Below are 25,282 nucleotides of genomic sequence, written 5' to 3'. Positions count from 1 at the left end.
CAAGTGGTAGAGCGCTAGCCTTGAGCTGAAGAGCTGAGGGACAGTGCCCAGGCCCAGAGTTCAGGCCCCACAACCGGACCCCCCCCAAAAAAAAGTACAACTTGCATAAATGTGAATGCATCTTGCAAACATAATATTGGATGAAAGAAACAATACAAAATAGTATGCACTGTTTGATTTCGTTTTCATAAAAAATAAAAACAGAAAGCTGGGCATCAGTGGCTCATCCCTGTAATCCTAGCTATTCAGAAAGCTGAGATTTGAGGATCAAGGTTTAAAGCCAGTCTAAGCAGGAAAGTCTATGAGAATCTTACCTCCAATTAATCACCAAAAAGCTGAAAGTGGAGCTGTGGCTCAAGTGTTAGAACACCAGCCTTGACTGAAAAAAGCTCAGACAGTATCTAGGCTCTGAGTTCAAGAGCCAGACCAGTACAAAAGAAATAAATAAAAATAGAGGCAGAGGGCATCTGTGATACAAAAGTCAGCAAATGAGATGTATAAGTCGTTATGTCGAAAAACAAACTTTACAACTTTGGCGGGGGGGGGGGGAGGGGTGCGGGGGCGGGGGGGGGAAGATGGGAAGGGATAGGAAGGGGAAACAGGAGGAGGCAACAATGCTTGATAAGAAATGTACTCATTATCTTGCCCATGTAATTGTAACCCCTCTGTACAGTATTTTCACAATAAAAAAAAAAAAAAGAAGAGGCATGGGATGGATGGCTGTCTGGTTACTTGATCTGGATGCTATGTGTGCTGAGCTTAAGAGAGTTCATTAAGTCACACATTTAGGGTATATAATTTCTTTACTTATTTTCTTGTTGGTCATGAGGCTTGAACTCAGGGCCTGAACATTTGACCCACAGCTCCACTTCCGGTTTTCTGGTGGTTAATTGGAGATAAGAGTCTCACGGACTTTCCTGTCTGGGCTGGCTTTGAACCATGATCCTCAGATCTCAGCCTCCTGAGTAGTTAGGGTGACAGGTGTGAGCCTCTGGCACCCAGCGGTGTAATTTCTTGTATGTATATTACTCTGTGGTACAAAGTTAAGATATGCTCACCATATTTCCCATTTCCAAATGGTCCTGGTGATCCAAAAGATAACCCTTCTGAAGAGTTATGTTACAAACTACTGCTTAGTAGGTTGTAAAAGCCATCTTAGTGTTAAGTATATTCAGATACTCCCAAATAGAGCCTAGGCGAGTCATAAACTAAATCTGCCATACTTCTAGGGCCCATTCAGCCAGGTTATCTGTGAATTAAAATCCACGATCCTCAATTTATATGCTTTATCTAAAAATAACTCAGCCTTGTAGTCAGTTTCTGGGCTCAGAAGGAGTTGTAGTGAAGTGATTAACTAGCAAGAGGGCCTCAGAATAATCTTACTACAGGGCTAATTCTAGAAAGCAACAGACTCTGAGCCACCCTATCAAGTTCTTAGAAGGAGAGAACAGAAGAGATATAATAAAAGCCGTTAGAAGCCTCCTTGTATCTACCTGTCCCTACATGAAATCTGGTTAAATTAATCTACTTTACTTCCCAATCTCCTGGGGTTGCACATCTGAGGGACATTTAGAGAGTCAATGGAAGACAGATTATGAAAAGAAGACAGAAAGGCACTTCTCAAGTGCATGGGAGATCAGGCATCCGAGGTTAAAGCCATCATATCATTGGCCTTTGAATCATTGCCCCATTAAACAATATACTCTGTGTTAAAGAAGTCATCCATTTTACAGAATACGTCTTCTTTGGGCTGTCACTACTTTAGTGGCTCAGCAAAAAGAAATTTTATTATGGAAATAGAATCTAGCAAATACTTCAGGCTGAGACACGTTAGAAATATCTGTATTTCCATCCGACTGTATTACAAACCTCCCACACTGCATAATTTTGTCTAATGCGTGTTTCTTCCAATCTTCAGCAATGTTTTCTATATGTCTTCTAAATATATTTGCTGACAAAGGAATGCATTTTAGTTTGACATCCATTTTTTTCCCCTACACGTTAGAGAAGCCAGTTTTACTGTGGTGCAAAACAGATGTTTCTGTAATAGTATGGGACTTTTGTACTTTTCCCCCATTGAACTACAGGAATCTCAACACAAGGTTTGTAACCCTTGATCATTACATGTAATGGTATTTTGTGCTGGCATATAGGATTGAAGATTACATGATTTGGAACACTGAAACTTGAATCACAGGGATTTGTTTGTCTTCATGTTCTGCTACTTCATTTTAGAGTATTATAATAAGGCCATTAGCTTCCCACTCTCATTAGCTAATATGTGAAGGCCCAATGCATGTTTAAGGTGAAGTTTAACGCGAAGGGTAGCAGATTTGCAAATAGTCTTCCATCTGATAATGTTCTGTTCAGCTGTCTTCTTGGCAGAGGAGATTAGGCTGTCATTGTCCATACCTGATGGGGTAGCTGAGGCCGAACTCATACAGGGAATAATAGAAGGGTCAATTCGGCTCTTTCCTTACTGTTCATCTGTGCTTGGATTATCTTTGCTTCTCTATTTCATTGCAGGAAAGGTTTTAAGCCACTTGCTGATCTGATGAGCATTGGTTTAATTCATGCTAGACATTTCTCGAGGCCCAGATAAACTGTAATGTAGTACAATATGATGAAACCAAATAAATGGACATGTCACTCACCTGACTTGTACATTCCCTTTAAGATCCCCTGTATAATTTATGGTGACAGAGACAGGGTGCCAGTATAAACCCACAAGCTTGAGTCAGACATTAGCAACAGTGAGAATCACCATAACTATAAGCCTGAGTGTTGTTCTCCATCTTGCCCATTCCCACATTAGAAGATACTGTCCTAGATATTCTAAATCTTGCCTTTGGGCAAGAAGTACATTTACAGCCTGCATGTTTGGCTCCTTGTAGAAATGATTTTTTTTTTCCTGTGGAACTCTGCCTTGCATCAGGGTGTTATAAATCAAACAAAGCAAACCAGACTCTGTCAGGAAGCTGTTGCTCAATATGTAGATGGCACTACAGTGTCACCTAGCATGCCCTTTAAGATTGGCACCAAAGGAAGGAATCCTTCCAGAACTCAGCATCAGGAAATGCTGTGCTTTTCCTCAATAACTTTTTTTTGTGTGCTTGGTCATTAGGCTTGAACTCAGGGCCTGGGCGCTGTCTCTGACCTTTTTTGCTCAAGGCTAGTCTCTACCGCTTAGAGCCACAGCACCACTTCTGGTTTTCTGGTGGTTAACTGGAGATAAGTCTCACAGACTTTCCTGGCTGGGCTAGCTATGAACTGCAATCCTCAGATCTCAGCCTCCTGAGTTGCTAGGATCACCAGTATGAGCCACCAGCGCCAGGCTCAATGCCTTTTTCTTTTCTTTCTTTTTTTGGATTTTTGTTTGTTTGAATTCAGGTTTTGTGCTTGCTAGCTATCTTAGCCTTCAGTAGCTTTTTTTTTTTTAAGTAATGTTAACTTTATTCTCCTCTTTGCTACAACTCTATTGCTCTAAAATGTTTAGAAGCATGATATCTATTCCTGTATGGTTATTATACTCTTGGACTTTGCCTCTCTCTCTCTGTCTTTCTCTCTCTCTGTCTGTCTTTCTCTGTCTCTGTCTCTCTGTATGTCTCTGTCTCTCTCTCTCTCTCTGCTTTTCTGTCTCTTTCTCTCTCTCCCTCTCTGCGTAAGAGATGGAACTCAGGGCCTCAACCATTCTAAATAAGCACTCTTCCACTCAGCCACATACCCAGCTCCTCACTTATGATTAAAAACAATACCCCAGGGCTGGCAATATGGCTTAGCAGTGGAGTGCTTACCTAGCATGTATGAAGCCCTGGGTTTGATTCCCCAGTACCACATACACAGAAAAAGCCAGAAGTGGTACTGTGGCTCAAGTAGTAGAGTGCTAGCCTTGAACAAAAGAAGCTCAGGGACAGTGCCCAGGCCCTGAGTTCAAGCTCCAGGACTGGCAAAAAGAAAAAGAAAGAGATTTGGGGAAAAAGGATATGATATATGATTATTATTAGTATTCACTATAAAGTCTTTAGGCTCAACTGCCTAAAGGGAAAAAAGGCAATTTAGGATATGGAATTTCTTTTCTTGAGACAAAGATTATTTTATAATAGTACTATCACTTATGCATGTTGCGAATCTAAGACGCTATTAATTTTAAGCAGCACTTACAATGTGGAACAATGGCCAACAGATAATATTTATGGGAAGACAGGTCCTAATTTCAGAGATGTTAAAATATGAGAGAGAAATGTAAATGTTACACTCAATGAAATGTGACTATATCTATAGTAAGAGGCGTCTTCTAGCTATTTAAAATGACTGTTATAAGGTTCCAAAGTAACTGCAATGGAGTAATTCAGTTTATGGACAGTGGTGTTTTAAGGAAGTGCACATCCCATAGCATAATAAAAAACTTTGGACCCTTGATCTCCAGAAAGGTAGAAATTACTAGTTGGATCTACATGCAGATGTTTCCACATTGGTTTAAAAAAACCAAAAGACATGGGCTGGGAAGTTGGCTCATTGGTAGAGCGCTTGCCTTGCATGCCTGAGGCCCTGGGTTCGATTCCTCAGTACCACATAAGCAAAAAGAAAAAAGCCGGAAGTGGCGCTGTGGCTCAAGTGGTAGAGCGCTAGCCTTGAGCTGAAGAGCTGAGGGATAGCGCCCAGGCCCAGAGTTCAGGGCCCACAACCGGACCCAAAAAAAAAAAAACAAAAACAAAAAACAAAAAGGCGCCGGTGGCTGATGCCTGTAATCCTAGCTACTCAGGAGGCTGAGATCTGAGGATTGCAGTTCAAAACCAGCCTGGGCAGGAAAGTCCGTAAGACTCTTATCTCCAATAAACCACCAGAAAAGCAGAAGTGACACTGTGGCTTAAGTGGTAGAGCACTAGCCTTGAGCTGAAGAGCTGAGGAACAGCGCCTAGACATGACTGACAAAAAAATTAATTTAATTAAAAAAATTAACAAAATGGCCGGGCGCTGGTGGCTCATGCCTGTCATCCTAGCTACTCAGGAGGCTGAGATCTGAGGATCGTGGTTCAAAGCCAGCCCGGGCAGGAGAGACCGTGAGACTCCTATCTCCAATAAAACCACCAGAAGTGGCACTGTAGCTCAAGTGGTAGAGCGCTCGCCCAGGCCCAGAGTTCAAGCCCCACGACCAAAAAAAAAAAAAATTAACAAAATGTAGAGGGATGGGAATGTCGCTCAGTGGTAGAGTGCTTGCCTTGCATACATGAGGCCCTGGGTTCGATTCCTCAGCACCACATAAGCAAAAAAGAAAAAAACCGGAAGTGGTGCTGTGGCTCAAGTGGTAGAGTGCTAGCCTTGAGCTGAAGAGCTGAGGGACAGCGCCCAGGCCCAGAGTTCAGGCCCCAAGATCAGACCAAAAAAAAAGAAAAAGAAAAGAAGAAAAAAAAGCCGGAAGTAGTGCTGTGTCAAGTGGTAGAGCGCTAGCCTTGAGCTGAAGAGCTGAGGAACAGCGCCTAGACCCAGAGTTCAGGCCCCACAACCGACCAAAAAAAAAACAAACTATATATACATATATATATATATATATATATATATAAGTAAATGGAGTTCATAGCTAGATGTGAATGCTTGTATTCCCAGTGCTGAGGAGGCTGAGAAAATCCTGAGTTCAACGTCAGCCTGGGCTAAATAGTGAGACTGTTGCAAAAACCAAACAGAATAAAAACTGGAGTTCTCATGAGGGACGTCTGAATAAAGTTGGAACAATGCATTTTTAAAAGGTGTTTCATGTAACTTTTTAACTGTGCCATTGTTTGGCTTTTATCCAATTTCAAAATACTGATTTCTCCCCAATAGAAAACTGCACAAAGGAGAGATTCTTTTTCAGAAGAAAATACAAATGGCTAATAAACATTTGAAAAGTGTTCAATCTTTCTTGTAATCAAAATAATGCAAATTGAAACAGCATGATGCCATATTTTGGTCTATAAAATTGACAAAGATAATACTCAATGCCAGTGACACAGCAGTAAGATAGGTGCTTTCGTGCATTTCATACATTGTAATGTGAGCGGAAATGATACGGCTTTTGTCGAAGGTAATTTACCAATACATGTTAAAACGTTCTTCAAATGTTTATCTTTAAAATGTTCATACCCCTCATCTAAGTAATTCAGCTCCTAAGGATCTATCCTAAGGGAATAATCAGAGGCTGAGAATTATGTTTCAAATGTTATTCTATTAGTAAAATAGAAATAATTTCATATTCAACAATAGAACATTATTTATATTATGCCTTTTCGATTCGTAGTGTGTTTTTACTGCTCTAAAAATTAGTAAGGTTGAAAACTATTTAAATGACATGATAAAATTATCATGATATATTGAATGAATAAAACCATCTATACAGTAAGATTCCAAAGCTCTTGACATGTATATATGTATATATGACATATCAGAAGGGAATATTGGTGAGTTTTGTTTCCTTCTCAGACTTCCCAAGGTTTTTTTTTGTGTGTGTGTGTAGGGGGGGTTGTGGGGCTTGAACTCTGGGCCTGGGTGCTGTCCCTCAGCTCTTCAGCTCAAGGCCAGTGCTCTACCACTTGAGCCACAGCACCACTTCTGGTTTTCTGGTGGTTAATTGGAGATAAGAGTCTTACGGACTTTCCTGCCTGGGCTGGCTTTGAACTGTGATCCTCAGATCTCAGCCTCTGGAGTAGCTAGGATTACAGGCGTGATTACAGGAAGTCACCAGACTTCCCAAGTTTTTAGGAATATATATTAGGATACTACAAAAAGATATATGATGGAAGTGGAGCTATGGCTCAAATGATAGAACTCCAGCCTTGAGTGAAAAAGCTGAGTGAGAGCACAAGTCCCTAGTTCAAGCCCAGTACCAGCGCACACCCAAAAATCTAGCTACCTATGTGCCATTTGAGCTGCTTCTGTAAGTATGGGTAAAACTACAGTCACATTCTTTCATTCCCTCAATTATTTGCTATCTCTTCTCTAATTTTTAGGAATTTCAGTATCTCCTTTTTGACATCTGTCTATTGAAATTGTCTTAAGAATTGCCAACTTGAGCCGGGCGCTGGTGGCTCATGCCTGTAATCCTAGCTACTCAGGAGGCTGAGATCTGAGGATCGCGGTTCAAAGCCAGCCGGGCAGGAGAGACCCTGAGACCCCTATCTCCAATAAACCACCAGAAAACCGGAAGTGGCGCTGTAGCTCAAGTGGTAGAGTGCTCGCCTTGAGCTGAAGAGCTGAGGGACAGCGCCCAGGCCCAGAGTTCAAGCCCCACGACCAACCAAAAAAAAAAAAAAAATGAATTGCGAACTTTTCCCCAGTTGAGAGGGAGACAAAGGCATCTGTGAGGGAACTACCACTGCTGTTGCTTCTTGCTGTCAATTGGTGTCACTGTTGGAAACAGGTCCTGTACTGTTCAATGGAAACAGTATCTATCTCAGAGTTGTATGGGGGCAGTGAGAAAATATATTCAAAGTGATTAAGCTTAGTATCTCTTGATAGATAAATAGATGATAGATAGATATAAGACAGACATATAGATAGCATTAAGCAGACACTCAATAATTTAGCTATCATGCTATGCTTTTGTGTCCCCATTTTATATCTCATGTAGGGTCTAGAGTATTTCTGGAAACATTCTGGCTTTGGCTAATTTTGAGGAATAGGTGGAGTTTTTGGTCCCCTGCAGGCTGCCAGGTGGCTTGGGGGCCAGGTTGGTGTGGCCTCTGTTCCTCTCAGAAGCCTCTACCTCGCTTATTCCTGATGATTCTGAGGCTGGTGTGCCCCATGTAGATGGAGGGGGCAGAATGGGGAAGCATAGAATCAGATTTTTTTTTCTGGCCCTGAGGAGGCATTAAAAAACTTATAATGTTGGGTATTCAGACTAAAAAGCTCCTGACTTGAGTCAAGCCTTGATGGTGCTAACCAGGTACTAAGTAGATCTTGCTGAATATGGATTCTCACTTTTAAACCAAGGGCTATTCTGCCCGGCTTTCAAAGGCAATGTTCTGCGAGTGTGCTTGTAGCTCATTTATGCTGTGTGCTCTCCATTCCAATCAAGTTGCTTATATAGAATAAGAAATACCCCATTTGCATGTCAACAGCTATTAAAGATGTTCATGTCTGTGTAATACACACAAAGCATATTGATCACTTACAGACTCTGTCCTCTGGGTCTTCACTGTTCCCCTTTTCCTACCTCTAGACCACAATAAGTAAAACCTAACTGCAAAGCATACACAAACCTTTTTTTTTTCACCTCTGCGTAACCATTGTTGCTTTACAAATTTCTCTATTCCTGCTTTAAATACCAAATTTCACACCCACAAGAATACACCTTTCTTGGAAAATGACAACACCTTACTCTTTAATAAACTCTGTGACTAACACATAAGAGATCTCCAAATAGCAATTTATTTCAGATCATGTGAACAAGATTCACCATCCATGACTTTCCTTACATAGCTGTTAGTCGTTAGAATGGACACCTGACCTGATTCCAGCCAATCCTGGCTGTGGCCTGATTTGAAAAGATGAACTTGGCCAGTCAGATTCAGCCTTAGGATATTTTTGTGTGATGGCAATGATTGAACCCATGACTGCATGCATAGTAAGCAATTGCTCGACCAAATTTGCAGCCCAGCGTTAGGAATTTGAGTCAGGACATGTGGAAAGAAACACTAAGTTAGTAGGAGCAGGAGCTGAGGCTAAAAGGCAGAACCAAAAGTTGTTAAATGATTGTGGTGAAGAGAAGCTGAGATAAGCAGGCTGAAGTTAGGGAGAGTTGAGTAGAGGTGGTTGGAGAACGGGGCAGAAAGAATCACAAACAGAACAGCTAGGTTGGCACAATGTACTTGGCACTCTGGGGCCACATTCCGCTCCTTTTTTTCTTTTCGCTTTCTTTCTGTGCCAAGGTAGCCTCAAAATAAACCCTTCATACCATGAGCTAACTTTATTTTCATATTAATTATCATTGCTTTTTTTGGGGGGGAGGGGGGTTACTGAGTTACTGAGGATTGAACCTAGGGCCTCATACAATATGCAGCTAAGTACCCTGTCATTTGAGACTGAGTGTCATTGAGTGCGTCCCTAGACGTTTTGTTTGTATGTTATTTTTATTTTTTTGTTGGTCATGGGGCTTGAACTCTGGGCCTGGGTGCTGTCCCTGAGCTCTTCAGCTCAAAGCTAACGCTCTACCACTTGAGCCACAGCACCACTTTCATTTTTCTAGTGGTTAATTGGAGATACATGTCTCACAGACATTCCTGTCCAGACTGGCTTTGAACCGTGATCCTCAGATCTCAGCCTCCTGAGTAGTTAGGATTACAAGCGTGAGCCACTGGTGCCGAGTTTGTATTTTGTTTATAAGATAGGGTCTTGTTAACTTTGTCCAAGCTGGTTTTGAACGGGTGATCTTCTTGCCTCTCCTTCCTAGCAGCCAGAGTGACAGGTGTTTGTCATCCTAGCCAGTTCTGACTTAATCTTGGTGAGTATTTGTTCATCTTATCTAGGAGAGTCAAGGTAAAATATAAGGCAAGCAAGTACTGCCAGGGGAATTTGAATCCTGGTTTTCTGGGCACAGAGTTTCTGCTCTCCTCACTGTACCCCTTTGCCACATTCCAAATTCTACTCTGCTCCATCAGAGCCCATGAAGTCACCTTCATGTATCTGAAAAAGAACCAATAATGGACTCAAGCATCCTGAATCCTTGTGCTTAGTCTTGGCTTGCATCCGGAACCCTGAAGAACAGGGTGGAGGCAAAGAAAGTCTCAAGGGCTGGGAAGGTGGCTCAGTGGTAGAGCGCTAGCCTTGAGCTGAAGAGCTGAGGGACAGCACCCAGGCCCAGAGTTCAGGCCCCACGACCGGACCCCCCCACCCCGCCCCCCAAAAAAAAGAAAGTCTCAAAGCAACTGGTTGGTGTCAAAACGAAACTGAGGCAGGACTTCCTCTTTTTGGAGTAGACAGTATTGGAATGGAAAGAGCATGGGGCTAGAGGTAGATTCAATTCTTCACGGTGCAGAGAACTGGGCCTTCATAAATTCCAGGGCTGACTGGTGAGTGTGGTGAAACATGCTTGTAATCCTGGCACTCAGGGAGGCTGAAGCAGAAGGGCTGTAAGTTCTTTGCTAGCCTGGGCTACACAGCCAGACCCTAGCTGACACACACACACACACACACACACACAAACACACACACACACTGCAGACACTTGTCTATCCCCATTTCTAGCCTGAGATTCTAAGATAGTGTCTGACTTATATTTGAATGAATGAGTGATTGAATAAATGAATGGCAGAAGTGGGTCACGGCACCTGTTCAAGTGTCTGAATCCTTCTTTCTTCAGTGGAATCTTCCCAAGTCAAGGAACACCTGTCTCTATCTCTATGCAACTATTCATGCAGCACTCTGAGTAATGTTTACAGTGACTACTTCAGCTTTAAACTTCAGCTTTTCAAAAAAAAAAAAAAATCCCCGAGATGCTGTGCTGGTGACTGCAGGAATGACATAGCGCCAAGACTTCAAATGGACAACTCGGGACTGTATTTGCTCTGTTTACAAAAACACCACCCGCTTTGTCTTCCTCTGTCTGGACAGAGTGAGGTTTTCATTATAAGAGGCTGACTAAAAAATGCAGGGCCACTTCCTGGGCAGGCTTCCAAGTGACTACATCTTTCTCACAGCGTTCCCCAGAGCCCCAGCCCAAGCTGCCTGGGGCGGGGCCTCCAGCCATTGGTGGCTGGTGAAGCTACCACAGTTAACAGTTATCTGCAGCCCGCCACAATTGCTGGGCTTTTAGGCCCTCCCTGGGCACAGATAACGGGCTTTTGGCCTTTGCACCGAAGAGACGTCAGAGGTTGTGATTGGCTGGCCTTGTGTATGTGAAGTACAGGAGGATGTCGCGCCACGCTTCCGAGTATGATGCTCCGTTTAGCCGAGTGCCCCGGGTGTGGGTGAGTCTAAATGCTGGAAGACTGCCCTTGTTGGTTGGGAACTGTTCAAAGCTGGGCATTCTGACTTTCTATATAAGGCTATGACTTAGCATATTTCTTAACTCTGCAGTGCCTCAGTTGCCTTTTCTGTGAAATAGGTGTAATGGTATCCTATTCCATAGGAAGACAGAAGGCGGTGTGGATCGGAGAATGTCATGAGGCCGAGAAGAGAGAACAGATCCAGAGTACTTCATTTGGTACCTGGCACATGGTAGACACTGAAAAGCTCTTACTGTTTGTGAGGCATCAGTTTAAAGGGGGGAGGGGTGCTCAGTGACAAAGCCCTGCCTTTATTTCGATCAGTACACTATTTCTCCGAGACCCAGCAGATTCGTTCTATTGCTTCATCATACTCATGTAGTCAGCAGAAATAAAACTTCAGGGGAAGATAATGCTGAAGGAAAATTTGTCAGAACACACACACACATATACACACACATATATATCTGTGATTCTTTTCTTTTCTTTTCCTTCCAGACGCTGACTGCACCAGCTCCATTTGCAGATGAATCCAGCTGTCAATGCCAGGCACCCCATGAAAAACTAACCATTGCTCAGGCTCGCTTAGGAACACCAGGTAAGGCCGTCCTTTCCTTCCCCAAAGGGACTCTGCCTTGACATTTTAAAGAATCAGAAAGCACTGGCATTCCATCAGAGCTGAAGTTAGGGATTGCAGGCACAGGGCAAGAAAGGTAAACATGAATGGCATTAACCTAGACCAATCCACGTAGCCAGTTAAAATGGGCAGCAGAACATATGAGCTTGGGTCTGACTACCATTTACTAGGTCTACAGGCTGGGCCAAGTCGTGAGAGAGATCACAGTAAGATAGGAAAGACACCTGTATCACAAGGTTTGTTCAGTTAAAAGTACCAAAGCATTTTTTAAACTATGAAGGCATTTTTTCCCACCCACCAGTACTGGCTTTTGAACTCAGAGTCTTTGTACTAGCTCTGTTTGTTCACTTGATTGGCAGTTTACCCCATGAGGCACATGTCCAGGCTGGTGCTATTTATTTTTATATGGGTGCTGGTACTGGGGCTTGAACTCAGGGCTTTGTGCTTCCACTTAGCTTTTTCATATCAAGGCTGATGATGTACTTGAGTCATATCTCTACTTCTAGTTTTTTTTTTTTTTTCCTGCTTAATTGGGCTAGTTTTGAATTTCCATCCTCAGATCAGCATCCCAAGTAGCTAGGATTTCAGGTAGAAGCCACCAGGGCTTAGCTTTAACCTGGCTTTTCACTGATTATTTTTGGAGGTGGAATCACATGGACTTTTCAGTCCACTTGGCATCAAAACGTGAGTGTCCTGATCTCAGCCTTCTGAACAGCTACGCGTGACTCTCCAGATCCCAGGCCTATGAAGGTTTTTATGAACCTAAGCTGCTATGATTATGACTCTTTTCTTGGTTTGTTTTTGCTGGTCGTGGGGCTTGAACGCTGGGCCTGGGTGCTGTCCTTCGGGGGGTCCGGTCATGGGGCCTGAACTCTGGGCCTGGGCGCTGTCCTTCAGCTCTTCAACTCAAGGCTAGCGCTCTACCATTTGAGCCACTGGGCGCTGTCCTTGAACTCTTCAGTTCAAGTCAAGCACTCTACCAGTTGAGCCATAGTACCACTTCCGGTTTTCTGATGATTAATTGGAGATAAGAGTCTCACAGACTTTCCTGCTCAGACAGGCCCACGATCCTTAGATCTCAGCCTCCTGAGTTGCTAGGATTATAGGCTGAGGCCACTGTGCCCCAGATTCTAGACAGCTTTTTCAAACAGTATTTGCTGGGCCAAATACTTGTGATTCTTCCATCACAAGGGGCTTGCCTGTGAAGCTCTAGCCTTAGGCAACTGCAAGGCTAACTACTCACGTATTGAGCTAAAAGATGCAAGGTGTAGAACAGGACAGAACATAGGGCTGCACATTACAGAACGTTAACTTGTCTTGTTGGGTGCTGGTGGCTCCTGCCTCTAATCCTAGCTACTCAGGAGGCTGAGATCTGAGGATCGTGGTTTGAAGCTAGCCTGGGGCAGAAGAACCAATGAAACTCTTATGTCCAATTAACCAGCAAAAAGCCAGAAAGTGGAGTTGTGGCTCCAATAGTAGAGTGCCAGCTTGAAAAAAAAAAGCCCAGAGAAAGCAGCAGGCTCTGAATTTATGCTTCAGTACTGACTCAATAAAATTTATTATGTCTTAAAAATTTCCCTCCTTCAGGTCCCCCAACCCACCTCCTTGCTTTTTTTCTTTTTTGTCGGTAATGGGACTTGAACTCTGGGCTTGGGCGCTGTCCCTGTGCTCTTCAGCTCAAGGCGAGTGCTCTACCACTTTAGCCACAGTGCCACTTCCAGTTTTCTAGTGGTTTATTGGAGATAAGAGTCTCACGGACTTTCCTGCCCGGGCTGGCTTTGAACCGCGATCCTCAGATCTCAGCCTCCTGAGTAGCTACGATTACAGGTGTGAGCCACCAGCGCCTGGCTCCTCTTCGCTTCTTGAAGACAAGAAAGGATTAGGTTCCTTTTTTTCCCACAATCTGGAAATTGCTGACACATTACAATTTTTAAAAGTGAGCTTATTGCAAAACCAACTCTGCAAATATTCCTCAAATTTACTAAATGGCCTTTTTCTCAGTAATTATGTCATCTTTCTTTACTTTTCTCTCTCTAGCTTCCTGAATTCATTTATCCTGTTCACCTCTGAATCATTAACAAAAAGTTCTACAAACTGCCATCTGCTTTTTCATGGCGTTTATATCTTAAAACAAATTTTCCTCAATTGAATTCAAATTGAATAAGACCATTGAAACCCAGGATCCCTCATTAGACAGTTTGTTATTTCCAAGCATATTCTCTTTACTGTGCCTTATTTAGAATACAGTATAATCCTGCAATTCTGTTGGTTCAAAATAGTGTATAATTGAAATAGTTGCAGTTCTTAATCTGACATAAAGCCTCTAGATTTTTATTAGAGAAATTTAATATATTAATACCATCATATCATCTAAATCTACTAATATTTCTTTCTGTTCTAAATTAATGTGGTTGAAATGCCTCAAGAAATAATCATAGTTTTAAATCAAATCCTAAAGATCATTCAACGGAAGGTTGCACTGATTTCTTCCTTTTTAAAAATGCCACTTCTTTTGTGGTGCTGGGGGTTGAACTCAGGACTTTGTGCATGCTAGCAGGTACTCTACCTCTGAACTACACGCCTAGTCCCTAAAACCGCATTTTTTTTTTTTGGTCCTGGGGCTTGAACTCTGGGCTTGGGCACTGTCCATGCGCTCTTCAGCTCAAGGCGAGCGCTCTACCCCTTGAGCCACAGCACCACTTCCGGTTTTCTAGTGGTTTTTATTAGAGATAAGAGTCTCAGAGACTTCTCTGCCTGGGCTGGCTTTGAACCATGATCCTTATAGGATTACAGGCGTGAGCCACCAGTGCCCAGCTTAAAACCTCATTTTTATGCCATTAATATTACACATGTGAATATTTTCTTTATGCCATTAATATAACACATGTGGATATTTTCTTTTTCTTTCCTTTTTTTTTCCTTTTTGGTCAGTTGTAGGGCCTGAACTCTGGGCCTGGGCGCTGTCCCTCAGCTCTTCAGCTCAAGGCTAGCACTCCACCACTTGAGCCACAGCACCACTTCCGGCTTTTTTTCTTTTTGCTTATGTGGTGCTGAGGAATCGAACCCAGGGCCTCATACGTGTGAGACAAGCACTCTACCACTGAGCCACCTTCCCAGCCCCTAGACTAAATTCTTATAATCCTTCTTTATTTTTTTTAGACAGAGCCTTGCCTAAGTAGCCTTGGATATCGTTGAATTCATGATCCTCTGCCTTCTTGGTAGATGGAAGTAAAGGCCCAACTTCTTACATTAAAACAATGTTGTTATGGCCACAATGGTCTCTTCCCTTCTACTCCATGCAAGAATAAAAAATATCTCAATGTTGTCTGTATCCATCAAGAGGAGGTGGCAGATGTACTTAGAATAAGAGCAATAGCCAAATATGGGAAACTACTATTTTCTTTCACCATCCATCTTTGGATTCTCTTCTTAGATTTTCACTTTACTTTTTTTTTTTTTTTTTGCCAGTCCTGGTGCTTGAACTCAGGGCCTGAGGGCTGTCCTTGAGCTTCTTTTGCTCAAAGCCAGTGCTCTACTGCTTGAACCACAGTGCCACTTCTGGCTTTTTCTGAATAGGTTTTTTTTTTTTTTTGGTCGGCCGTGGGGCTTGAACTCAGGGCCTGGGCACTGTCCCTCAGCTCTTCAGCTCAAGGCGAGCGCTCTACCACTTGAGCTATAGCACCTCTTCCGGTTTTCTGGTGGTTTATTGGAGATAGGAGTCTCACGGTCTCTCCTGCCCGGGCTGGCTTTGAACCGCGATCCTCAGATCTCAGCCTCCTGAGTAGCTAGGATTACAGGCGTGAGCCACCATCACCGCTTTCTGAATAGTTTATTGGCGATAAGAGTCTCACAGACTTTCTTGCTCAAGCTAGCTTTGAACCATAATCCTCAGATCTCAAACTTCTGAGTAGCTAGGATTATAGGTGTGAGCCACCAGCACCTGGCTTAGGTTTTTTACTTTGTAGTTGAGAGTAGAGAAAGGTGTAGAAGTTGGCGAACAAATATATAAAACTTTCACAAATGTAACAGAGATCTAGACTATTAGGATGGAAGTATAAAAGAGTGAGAAACTCCTTCCTCCCCGATTGTAACCTGCTTAGTTTGCCAATCTGACAGGATCCTATCCTCCACACCCTCTCCTCTGATTTGAAAGGGATGGATTTTGGCCTGGCTCAGTCAGATGGTGTCCTGAAGGCCTGTGAAAGAATACAGTGTTGTCAGCTCACCTCTGACCAAAGCTACAGAGCCGGAGGTGAGCTGCCAACAACATATAATATTGTTACACAGACACTGCTCACTTTGGGGCATATATTTCCCTTTGTCTTATAATACCAAAGAGGTGACAGAGTGACATGATGATATGCTTGTAAACTTTTAACAATTTACCCTCTAGGGAGAAATAAGCCTTGATTGTAGCATTTGCCAATCTCTGTGGTGTAATCGCTCCTACCGTGGCTCACTCCAGGCTACCAAGGAGACTTGGAGTTAGGAGGAAAAGTATGCACACCTTATTTGAGTAGTACACACAGATTTCAGCACATCACTACCTTAGCGAACAAGAGTTGAGATTTCTCATTGGGAATTTCTGAACTCAAGGATGGAGTCATGTATCCTTTTCCTTGAACACCTCCAGTCCTTACACTTTGATATTCCAGCCAGGCTTACACTACTGGCTCAGACATCAGAATTCCTCTAGGGGACTAGACACCTTCCTAGTGCTCTATGTTCACCTTCCCCATTGGGCTAACAATGCTCGGGTTTGATTTTAATTTATGTTTGCTCTTCATTGATGTCTTTAGAAGAACTTATTCTGTTTTTCTTTTTAAGGTTTATTTTATTTTATTTTCCAGTCCCGGGGCTTGAACTCAGGGCCTGAGCACTGTCCCTAGGCTTCTTTTGCTCAAGGCTAGGGCTCTACCACATGAACCACAGCACCACTTCCAGCTTTTTCTGTTTATGTGGTGTTGAGGAATCGAACCCAGGGCTTCATGCATACGAAGCAAGCACTCTATCCCTAAGCCACATTCCCAGGCAAAAAGGTTTTTTTAAATTGTTATTATAAAGGTGATGTACAGAAGGGTTACAGTTACATAAGTCAAGTAAAGAGTACAATTCTTTTTTTTTTTTTTGGGGTCCGGTCGTGGGGCCTGAACTCTGGACCTGGGCGCTGTCCCTCAGCTCTTCAGCTCAAGGCTAGCACTCTACCACTTGAGCCACAGTGCCACTTCCAGCTTTTTTCTTTTTGTTTATGTGGTGCTGAGGAATGGAACCCAGGGCCTCAGGCATGCAAGGCAAGCACTCTACCACTGAGCCACCTTCCCAGCCCAAGAGTACAATTCTTTTTGGACAATGTCACCCCTTCCCTCGCTGTTTCCCAGTTATTTCCTCCAGTCCCCACCTACAAGTTGTATAGTTCATTTTCAACATGGTGTCTAGTGAGTACCATTGCTCCATTTGTTCACCCTTTGTCTTTCCATTCCTGCGTCTTCTTTTACTCTCCCAAAGACAGAGAAATAAACAAGACAAAATAAAACAAAAACAACAACAAAGAAAAAAATCTGTCTCCATTTCCTGTCATCCATTTTGATAAAGATTATTTTATATGATCAGATGCACATAGGCATTGCACCTTTGTGTTTCCTCTCCTAAGAAAAAAAATTATTCTTAAAATCAATTTCAGGTACTAATATGAAACCCATACTAGAGATTGTGTCTCATCTAGGTAAACTTTCTCATGGTGCTATACCAATGGTGCTATACCAATGGACCATCACTGGGATTCTTTATTCTGCAGTTGTCTTAACAGTTTTGTCTTTTCTTCCACAGTTGACAGACCTGTCAGAGTATATGCAGATGGAATATTTGACCTGTTCCACTCGGGTCATGCCAGGGCACTTATGCAAGCAAAAACACTGTTTCCTAACAGCTACTTGTTGGTAGGAGGTAAGAAGAGCATTTTCTCTTTGTCCAGAAAAGTTCTTTTATGTAAATGTTTCCTGAGGGACTGCCTTCAAACTTCCATTAGTAAAATCTGACATTGTTCATTCTGTCTTGCTTACGTGTCCACTGCCTGAAATTTAAAATGATGTTTAAAAAAAGAACCATAGGGGAAATTACATTGTGACATTGTGTACTGTTGGTCTTCAAGAGAGACAGATTAATAATACTACCCAAGGATAGATGCTTCATGTTTTCCATTAATACATTTCTCCTGGTATTTGAGCCATTTATTATCCGAAAATTTTCTTTTGGGTCAAGAGAAAAGCAATAATAATCTGATACCTAATCTCAGAGAACTGTAGGGGTTTAGGATGATTGAAGCTGAACAAGGTCATTGTGTATTTGTGTGTGTGTGTATATGTGCGCCCACAATACTTAGGACTATATACTATACTAATAGTAGTGGCTTATGACAGCCCTATTAGTTGAATTTGTGTGCAGTATGTTAAAGAAGTGGAGCTTTAGCCGGGCGCTGGTGGCTCACGCCTGTAATCCTAGCTACTCAGGAGGCTGAGATGTGAGGATCGCGGTTCAAAGCCAGCCCGGGCAGGAGAGACTGTGAGACTCCTATCTCCAATAAACCACCAGAAAACTGGAAGTGGCGCTGTAGCTCAAGTGGTAGAGCGCTAGCCTTGAGCTGAAGAGCTGAGGGACAGCGTCCAGGCCCAGAGTTCAAGCCCCACGACCGACCAAAAAAAAAAAGAAAGAAAGAAGTGGAGCTTTATGTACCCAGGCAATCTTAGTTAACAATGAAAGGGCCAACTTACTTTCTAAGCTTAAGGGGAAAAAAGGATGCTTCTATGTGGATTGAAATTTTCCCCCTCCAGAAGGCCTACCTATTTCAATTTGGATATAAAGGGTATAGTACCTGATTCAACAGATTGGTATCTCACTTCTGTTGCTTCTGGAAGGAAGCAGTATATTCATTCAGAGTGATCAGATTTTGTATGAAATAAGTACAATCCACCTTGAGACTTAAACGGTGAAAAAATTTATAGGCAAGCTGGGCGCCAGTGGCTCTCACACCTGTAATCCTAGCTACTCAGGAGGCTGAAATCTGAGGATCACGGTTCAAAGCCAGCACCGGCAGGAAAGTCTGTGAAACTCTTATCTCCAATTAACCACCAGAAAAACCAAAGTGGTGCTGTGGCTCAAGTGGTAGAGTGCTCGCCTTGAGCACAAGAGCTCAGGGACAGTGTCCCAGGCCCAGAGTTCAAGCTCCACAACTGACAAAATTAATTAAAAAAATATGTAAAAAACCAAGTATATTTTCTTTTTAAAGTTTATTGTTGGACAGGGAATGTGGCTTAGTGGTAAAGGGTTTGCCTAGCATGCATGAGGCCCTAGGTTTGATTACTTGGTACCACATAAGATTACTAAAAGCAGGGCTGGGGAGGTGGCTCAGTGGTAGGGTGCTTTGCCTCGCATGCATGAGGCCCTGGGTTCGGATTCCTCAGCACCACATAAACAGAAAAAGCCAGAAGTGGTGCTGTGGCTCAAGTGGTAGAGTGCTAGCCTTGAGCTGAAGAACTCAGGGACAGCGCCCAAGCCCAGAGTTCAAGCCCCACAACCGACCAAAAAAACAAAAACAAAAGATTACTACAAGGAAAAATAACCACTAAAAATTATTTTTATTTTCTCCAAGATTAAAACTTAGACAGGAACAGAAAATGCTGGTCCCAGGAGAGTCCTTAAGTATCTATTACTAACTAGATTGATGGTGTTCCAGGAAAGGTCCCCAAAAGGAAGGAGGCTTGTTCATGATGTCAGGGGAAATAAAAAGAGGCAGAGATAAGAAAGTTTATTAGTAAAGCAAAGGAAAGGTAGATAGTACAGCACCCAGCTATGGGTGGGGACGCCTCGGATAACAGGTGTAATAAGTGCTCTAATATTATGGGTATTTATGGCAAAAAATAAAGTAAGTTGGGGCCTTAGTTCAAAGTTGTCTGAGGCTAAGTGCTCCACTTTTATCCGATACCTGATCTATTTTGCCATTTTGCTATTGTGCTGTTTTATGAATTGGGCCCAGAGATGTCAAGAGTGGCCTGCTTACTAAATGTGAGGGTTTTTAAAAAAAATTTTACATATTTTATTTATGTGGTATGGAAGAATTGAACGTAGGGCTTCATGCATGCTAGGCAAGCACTCCACCAGTAAGCCACCTTCCCAGTCCCCTAAATGGGGAAGTACTGATGTCTGCATATCCTTTCAAATGGATTCTGCCACAAACTCCCTTCACAAGGGTCTGTGTGTATGTGTGTGTTTCTGATCCTGGGGATTGCACTCAGGGCCTGGGTTCTGTCTCTGAGCCTTTCTGTGCTCAAAACTCTACCACTTGAGCCACAGAGCCACTTCTGGTTCTTTCTGAGTAGGTTTTTTTCTTTTTTGTTGTTGTTAGTCATGGGACGCTGTCCCGGAGCTCTTCAGCTCAAGGCTAGCAGTCTACCACTTGAGCCACAGCGCCACTTCTGGTTTTCTGGTGGTTAACTAAAGTTAAGAGTCTCACGGACTTTCCTTGCTCAGGCTGGCCTTGAACCACGATCCTCAGATCTCAGCCTCCTGAGTAGCTAGGATTACAGGTGTGAGCCACTGGCGCCCGGCTTTCTGAGTAGTTCTTTGGAGAAAAGATTCTCATGAACTTTCCTGCCTAGGCTAGCTTTGAATTGGTATCCTCAAATCTCTGCCTCCTGAGTAGCTAGGATTACAGGGATTATAGGCCTGGCGCCAGTTCATCTTGTATTTTTAATGCTCAGAAGAGTTATTTTTCTCAAGTGTCCCCCCACTCCCCAGGATGTTTGTTTTAAAGATTTCCTTAGTCCTGGAGCATGCTAATCAGCTGGGCAAGCTGACAAGGTCAGAAGAAGACAGCTTCTTTTTTCCTTTTTTCTTTCACTAAATATTATTGCTTATGAAAATATTATTGCTTATGAAGGAGTGTAGGCTTAAAGCAAGTAGTTCTTGTGTGCTTTTAATTGAACTATTTGTTAACATATTGTCTGAATTCTTGGCTGTGGTTTCCCATGCCTCATTTTTTTTTTTTCTGATCTATACTGCTTCAAAACTATTTTGGGATTCTTTCAGAGGAATCCCTCTGCAGAAAGAAGAGCCAGAGATGAAAGGAAATGTTTACTGACTGAGTCACACACAGGGAACTCAAAGCAGGCAGAGAACTCCACCCTTGGTCACTACCCTTTGTTCTGAGTGGAAACCTTTTTCTTGAGTGTCATCACTCAGAGCCTGCTCCCAGGTTACTGAGGCCCTGGGAAAACCTCTGCAGCATGTGGCATTTGGACATTTTGGGAACCTGAGTTTGGACGTGGTTTGATATGGCTCATAGCTAAGTGCGTACCTCTGAAGTTGTATGTATGTATGTATGTATGTATGTCGATCCTGGGGCTTGAACTCTGGGCCTGGGCACGGCCGGCCCCTCAGCTCTTCAGCTCAAGGCAAGCGCTTTATCACGAGCCTCAGCACCACTTCCCGATTTCTGGTGGTTAACTGGAGATAAGAGTCTCACACGGACTTTCCTGCTTGGTCTGGCTTTGAACCGTGATCCTCAGATCTCAGCTTCCTGAGTACCTAGGATTATAGGAGTGCGCCACCAGCACCAGCCCTCTGAAGTTTTAAACACATCCATTTATAAATATGTATTTCAAACCCTACAACAGACAAAAATAAATAAAATATATATCAAGCTGTTTGTAGCTTTTAAATCTTTTACTAACTTCATTTTCCCCTCAGACTTTCTCTCCTAGAATTTTTTCTGATGTGCTGCCTTAGTGCTTGCAAATCTTCTAGCGATCATCCTTATTCTAGTTTCTGAAACAAAAATATGTTTAAATCAGTATATACTAACTAAAGTACTATACTATACATTTTGTTGTTGTTGTTGGTCTTGGGGCCTGAACTCTGGGCCTGGGCACTTTCCCTCAGCTCTTCAGCACAAGGCTAGCACTTTACCACTTGAGCCATAGAGCCACTTCTGGCTTTTTTTGCTTATGTGGTACTGAGGGATTGAATCCAGGGCCTCATGCATGCAAGGCGAGCGCTCTACCACTGAGCCACCTTCCCAGCCCCTGCACTATACATTTTTGTAACTAATTATAAATATAAAGATGTTTGGTCTCTAATGAGATGAATGGAATCTCCTGATTTGTGGATTTACTGCTGGATGAGTATAACTTACTAGTAGAGTGAGTCAGGATTTAACAACTTTATATTTTCCGGGTTATAGATATAGACTGAAATATTTTGCCCACACAAATGTTTTAAAAGTATTATTTAAGATAACTTATTATAGCCAGTCACTGGTGGCTCACACCTGTAATCCTAGCTACTCAGAAGGCTGAGATCTGAGGATCAAAGTTTGAAGCCAGCCACGGTTAGGAAAGTCCATGAGACTCTTATCTCCAATAAAATACTCAGAAAAAGCCAGAAGTAGAGCTGTGGTTCAAGTGGTAAAGTGCTAGCCTTGAAAAAAAGAAACTCAGGGACAACACTCAGTGCCTGAGTTCAAAACCCAGGACTGGCACCAGAAACAAAACAAAGAAGCTTATTATTTTATGGGTTTATTACGTGACAACTTGTGAAGACCCTCCTTCAAATTTGTTGAGAGCAAGGGATTAGAAATGACCTGTAAAAGGATTCTTTTTTTTTTGTCAGTTGTGGGGCTTGAACTCTGGGCCTGGGCACTGTCCCTGTGCTCTTCAGCTCAAGGCTAGCCCTCTACCACTTGAGCTACAGCGCCACTTCTGGTTTTCTGGTGGTTTGCCCGGGCTGGCTTTGAACCTCGATCCTCACATCTCAGCCTCCTGAGTAGCTAGGATTACAGGCGTGAGCCACCAGCGCCTGGCTTATAAAAGGATTCTTACTAAGTCATTAGAATCATTTACTTTCTCTCTTTCTGGGAATTATAACAAAAGGCTATATCAAGACTTATCAAATGACTCTTAATTATAACTCTTATTCTTTTACTTGAAAGCAACTTATTCAACCAGATATATTCAGAAAAGCTTGGGGGAAATGGAAATATTGGCAATTGCATACCACCTCTGTCAATTCAAATATTTTTAAAATGCTTTTTATTGTTTCCTTAAAACCTTAAAAAAAAAACCCAAAACATTGCAGGTGTACTTTTAGCTTAGTAAATTTCTGAAGCATACCTTCTAACCTAATTGACAAAACTAGTTCTTTCTCAAATTTATCTAAAACCTAAAACCCAAGCAAATAGCTTTTTAAAAGTTCAAATGTATTGAATGTATTTCTTTATAAAAACTTTGAGAAATAAATTATAGAATGTGTTATACAAAACAGAATCTGTCAAGATTAAACAATGTAGTTCTCATCTAATAAGCTATCAACAAGACATAAATCAGCAACTATTATTTTGTAGTAATGTGATATAATTTACAGATAAAATTGTATAGTATTTATAAGAAGAGAAATATGATTTTTAAAGGCCATGTTATTCCTTTTCTAAATGTTGGTATGTGTGTATAGCAAATTCTAGTTTTTGGCCTTTGGGAATAATTATATAAAATCAAATGTAAAAATCAGAAATAACTTAATTATCTTTAGTAGACAACATGATTAAAATTTCCTCTGTATTTAAAGCTAAAAAGGGGAATGTACTACTAAAAAGTAATCGCTCTGGAAGTCAGTAATTTTACTTTTTATTCTGAGGAGGTAGAAAATAAACATTTTAGAAGATGAAATTGGATAAGGATTTATCTATAAATGGAATATTTTATAATGTGAGTTTTATAAAATAGGCTTTTAACTTCCTTTTAAAATAATGCATACCAAATCTGAAAAAAATCATGTAAATGTTTTACCCATGCGTTTATTTCAGTGTATCTTAAAAAATTTGATAATTCTAGAAAATGTTCCAGTTACATTTGTGAGAGGCAGCAATACCAGCCTATACAGTTTTGGGTTATTAAAGTGATTTTGAAGTGAATAGCTAGAAAAAAATGCTTACTCTTAACTACAAGAGAAAAGCCATTTTTAGGATTCAATATGAGTGTTGAGAATAGCTGGAAAAATGCTTACCCTTAACTACATGAAAAAGCCATTTTTAGCATTCAATATTTCTTTCCAATACTCCTTTTGCTTTGAATTCCTGGGCCTTGTCCATCAAGATCCATGTGTTCTCTGATAATAGTTGGGAGAAGAGAAGGCAAAATTGTTAGACCAAACTTTACATCATTCTCCTTTCTACCATATTTAGTTTCTAACACCAGACTTTACCTACAATGGAAATGTGTATATGACAGGGAAAGATGGGAAGCTTTTAGAACCTTGCTTTGACTAGTCATTAAGTGAGGTTTCCATTTGGTTTGGTCAGAAGGCACAACATCTCACCCCTTGAAATGTAGTGTAGATGGAAAGGTTTGGATGCTGCCTTGCTTTTGTAAAGTATGATAAGGGTGGCTTCGGATAGAGAGCCTTTCTCTACTCCATTCTTTACATTGAGAAAAGCCTACCTTTGCAAGTCCAGGCTCTGGACATAGATTTCCTTCAATACTTGCTGCAAAGTCTGTGCAAACCTTTGAGGGGATCTGAGAAGATCTTTGTCTTTCATTATCTTTTCAGACTATCACAAACCAACTTCACAACTGATAAATTCTAAACTGAGCCCTTAAAAATATTGCTCTTTTGTCTTGTTGCTGGCTCCGATACTATTTGTGTAGTTAAGATGAAAAATATGGGCTGGGAAGGTGGCTCAGTGGTAGAGTGCTTGCCTTGCATGCATGAGGCCCTGGGTTTGATTCCTCAGCACCACATAAACAAAAAGAAAAAAGCCAGAAGTGGCACTGTGGCTCAAGTGGTAGAGCGCTAGCCTTGGGCTGAAAAGCTGAGGGACAGCGTCCAGGCCCAGAGTTCAGGCCCCACGACCCGACCAAAAAAAAAAAAGAAAGAAAGAAAGAAAGAAAACTTGGCAGAGATTTATTGAGTAAGTCAGCAAGCAGGCAAGCAGACAAAAAGCAGACAGACAAGCAGAAAGGCAGAGGCTCTCTAACAGTGTGGGCGCTCTCAAAGGGAGAGAAAAGGAGCAAATTTGACGGGGGGGGGGGGGGGGTATATATTTACATAATAAAGGTAGGGGAGGTTGACTTTAAAGTTATGCAAAGATAGGTGTTTATCTTTCCTCTTAATCGCACCCGGTCTTACTCACTCTGAATTCCACTCTGTGGTTTGGGCATTCCTTCCAGAAAAGAAAGCATCCTGCCATAAAACAGATGCTAATCTTTGAGATAAGGAAGGCATCTAGTTGTCTCTCCGGGGCAAAGATAGAGCTCCTACATGTTGAAATACTCTGTGAGTGTTTCTTTTTGTTTTTGTTTTTAAGTCAGTCTTGGGGCTGGAACTTAATCTAGGCACTATCCTGAACTATTTCACTCAAGGCTAGGGCTCTGCCACTTTCAGTCCCAGCTCCACTTCTGGTTTTCAGGAGGTTAATTGGCGACAATCGCACTGCCTTTCCTGCCTGGGCTGGCTTTGAACCCTGATTCTCATCTCTCAGCCTCCTGGGTAGCTAGGATTACAGGTGTGAGCCACAAGCTCTTGGTTCTTTTTTTGGGGGTGAGGGGGTCCAGTCGTGGGGCCTGAACTCTGGGCCTGGGCGCTGTCCCTCAGCTCTTCAGCTCAAGGCTAGCACTCTACCACTTGAGCCACAGCGCCACTT

At 42.2% G+C, this 25,282-nt stretch overlaps 1 protein-coding gene across 1 annotated transcript in view; it reads left to right on the top strand.

Moving 5' to 3' along the window:
• The window catches only part of Pcyt1b (phosphate cytidylyltransferase 1, choline, beta), a 74,532-nt gene that overhangs the window by 11,954 nt on the left and 37,296 nt on the right, over positions 1-25,282 (top strand). Inside the window, exons 2-3 of the mRNA XM_013026497.1 lie at positions 11,457-11,556; positions 17,422-17,538. Of these exons, the coding sequence (XP_012881951.1) occupies positions 11,457-11,556; positions 17,422-17,538 (217 nt within the window). The remainder of the gene's footprint in view (positions 1-11,456; positions 11,557-17,421; positions 17,539-25,282) is intronic.

The sequence above is a fragment of the Dipodomys ordii genome, unplaced genomic scaffold (assembly GCF_000151885.1).
Source record: "Dipodomys ordii isolate 6190 unplaced genomic scaffold, Dord_2.0 Scaffold94, whole genome shotgun sequence".
In the NCBI taxonomy this organism is placed as follows: Eukaryota; Metazoa; Chordata; class Mammalia; order Rodentia; family Heteromyidae; genus Dipodomys; species Dipodomys ordii.
The sequence above is the reverse complement of the archived record's forward strand: the minus strand, read 5'-3'. Positions and strand labels throughout refer to the sequence as shown.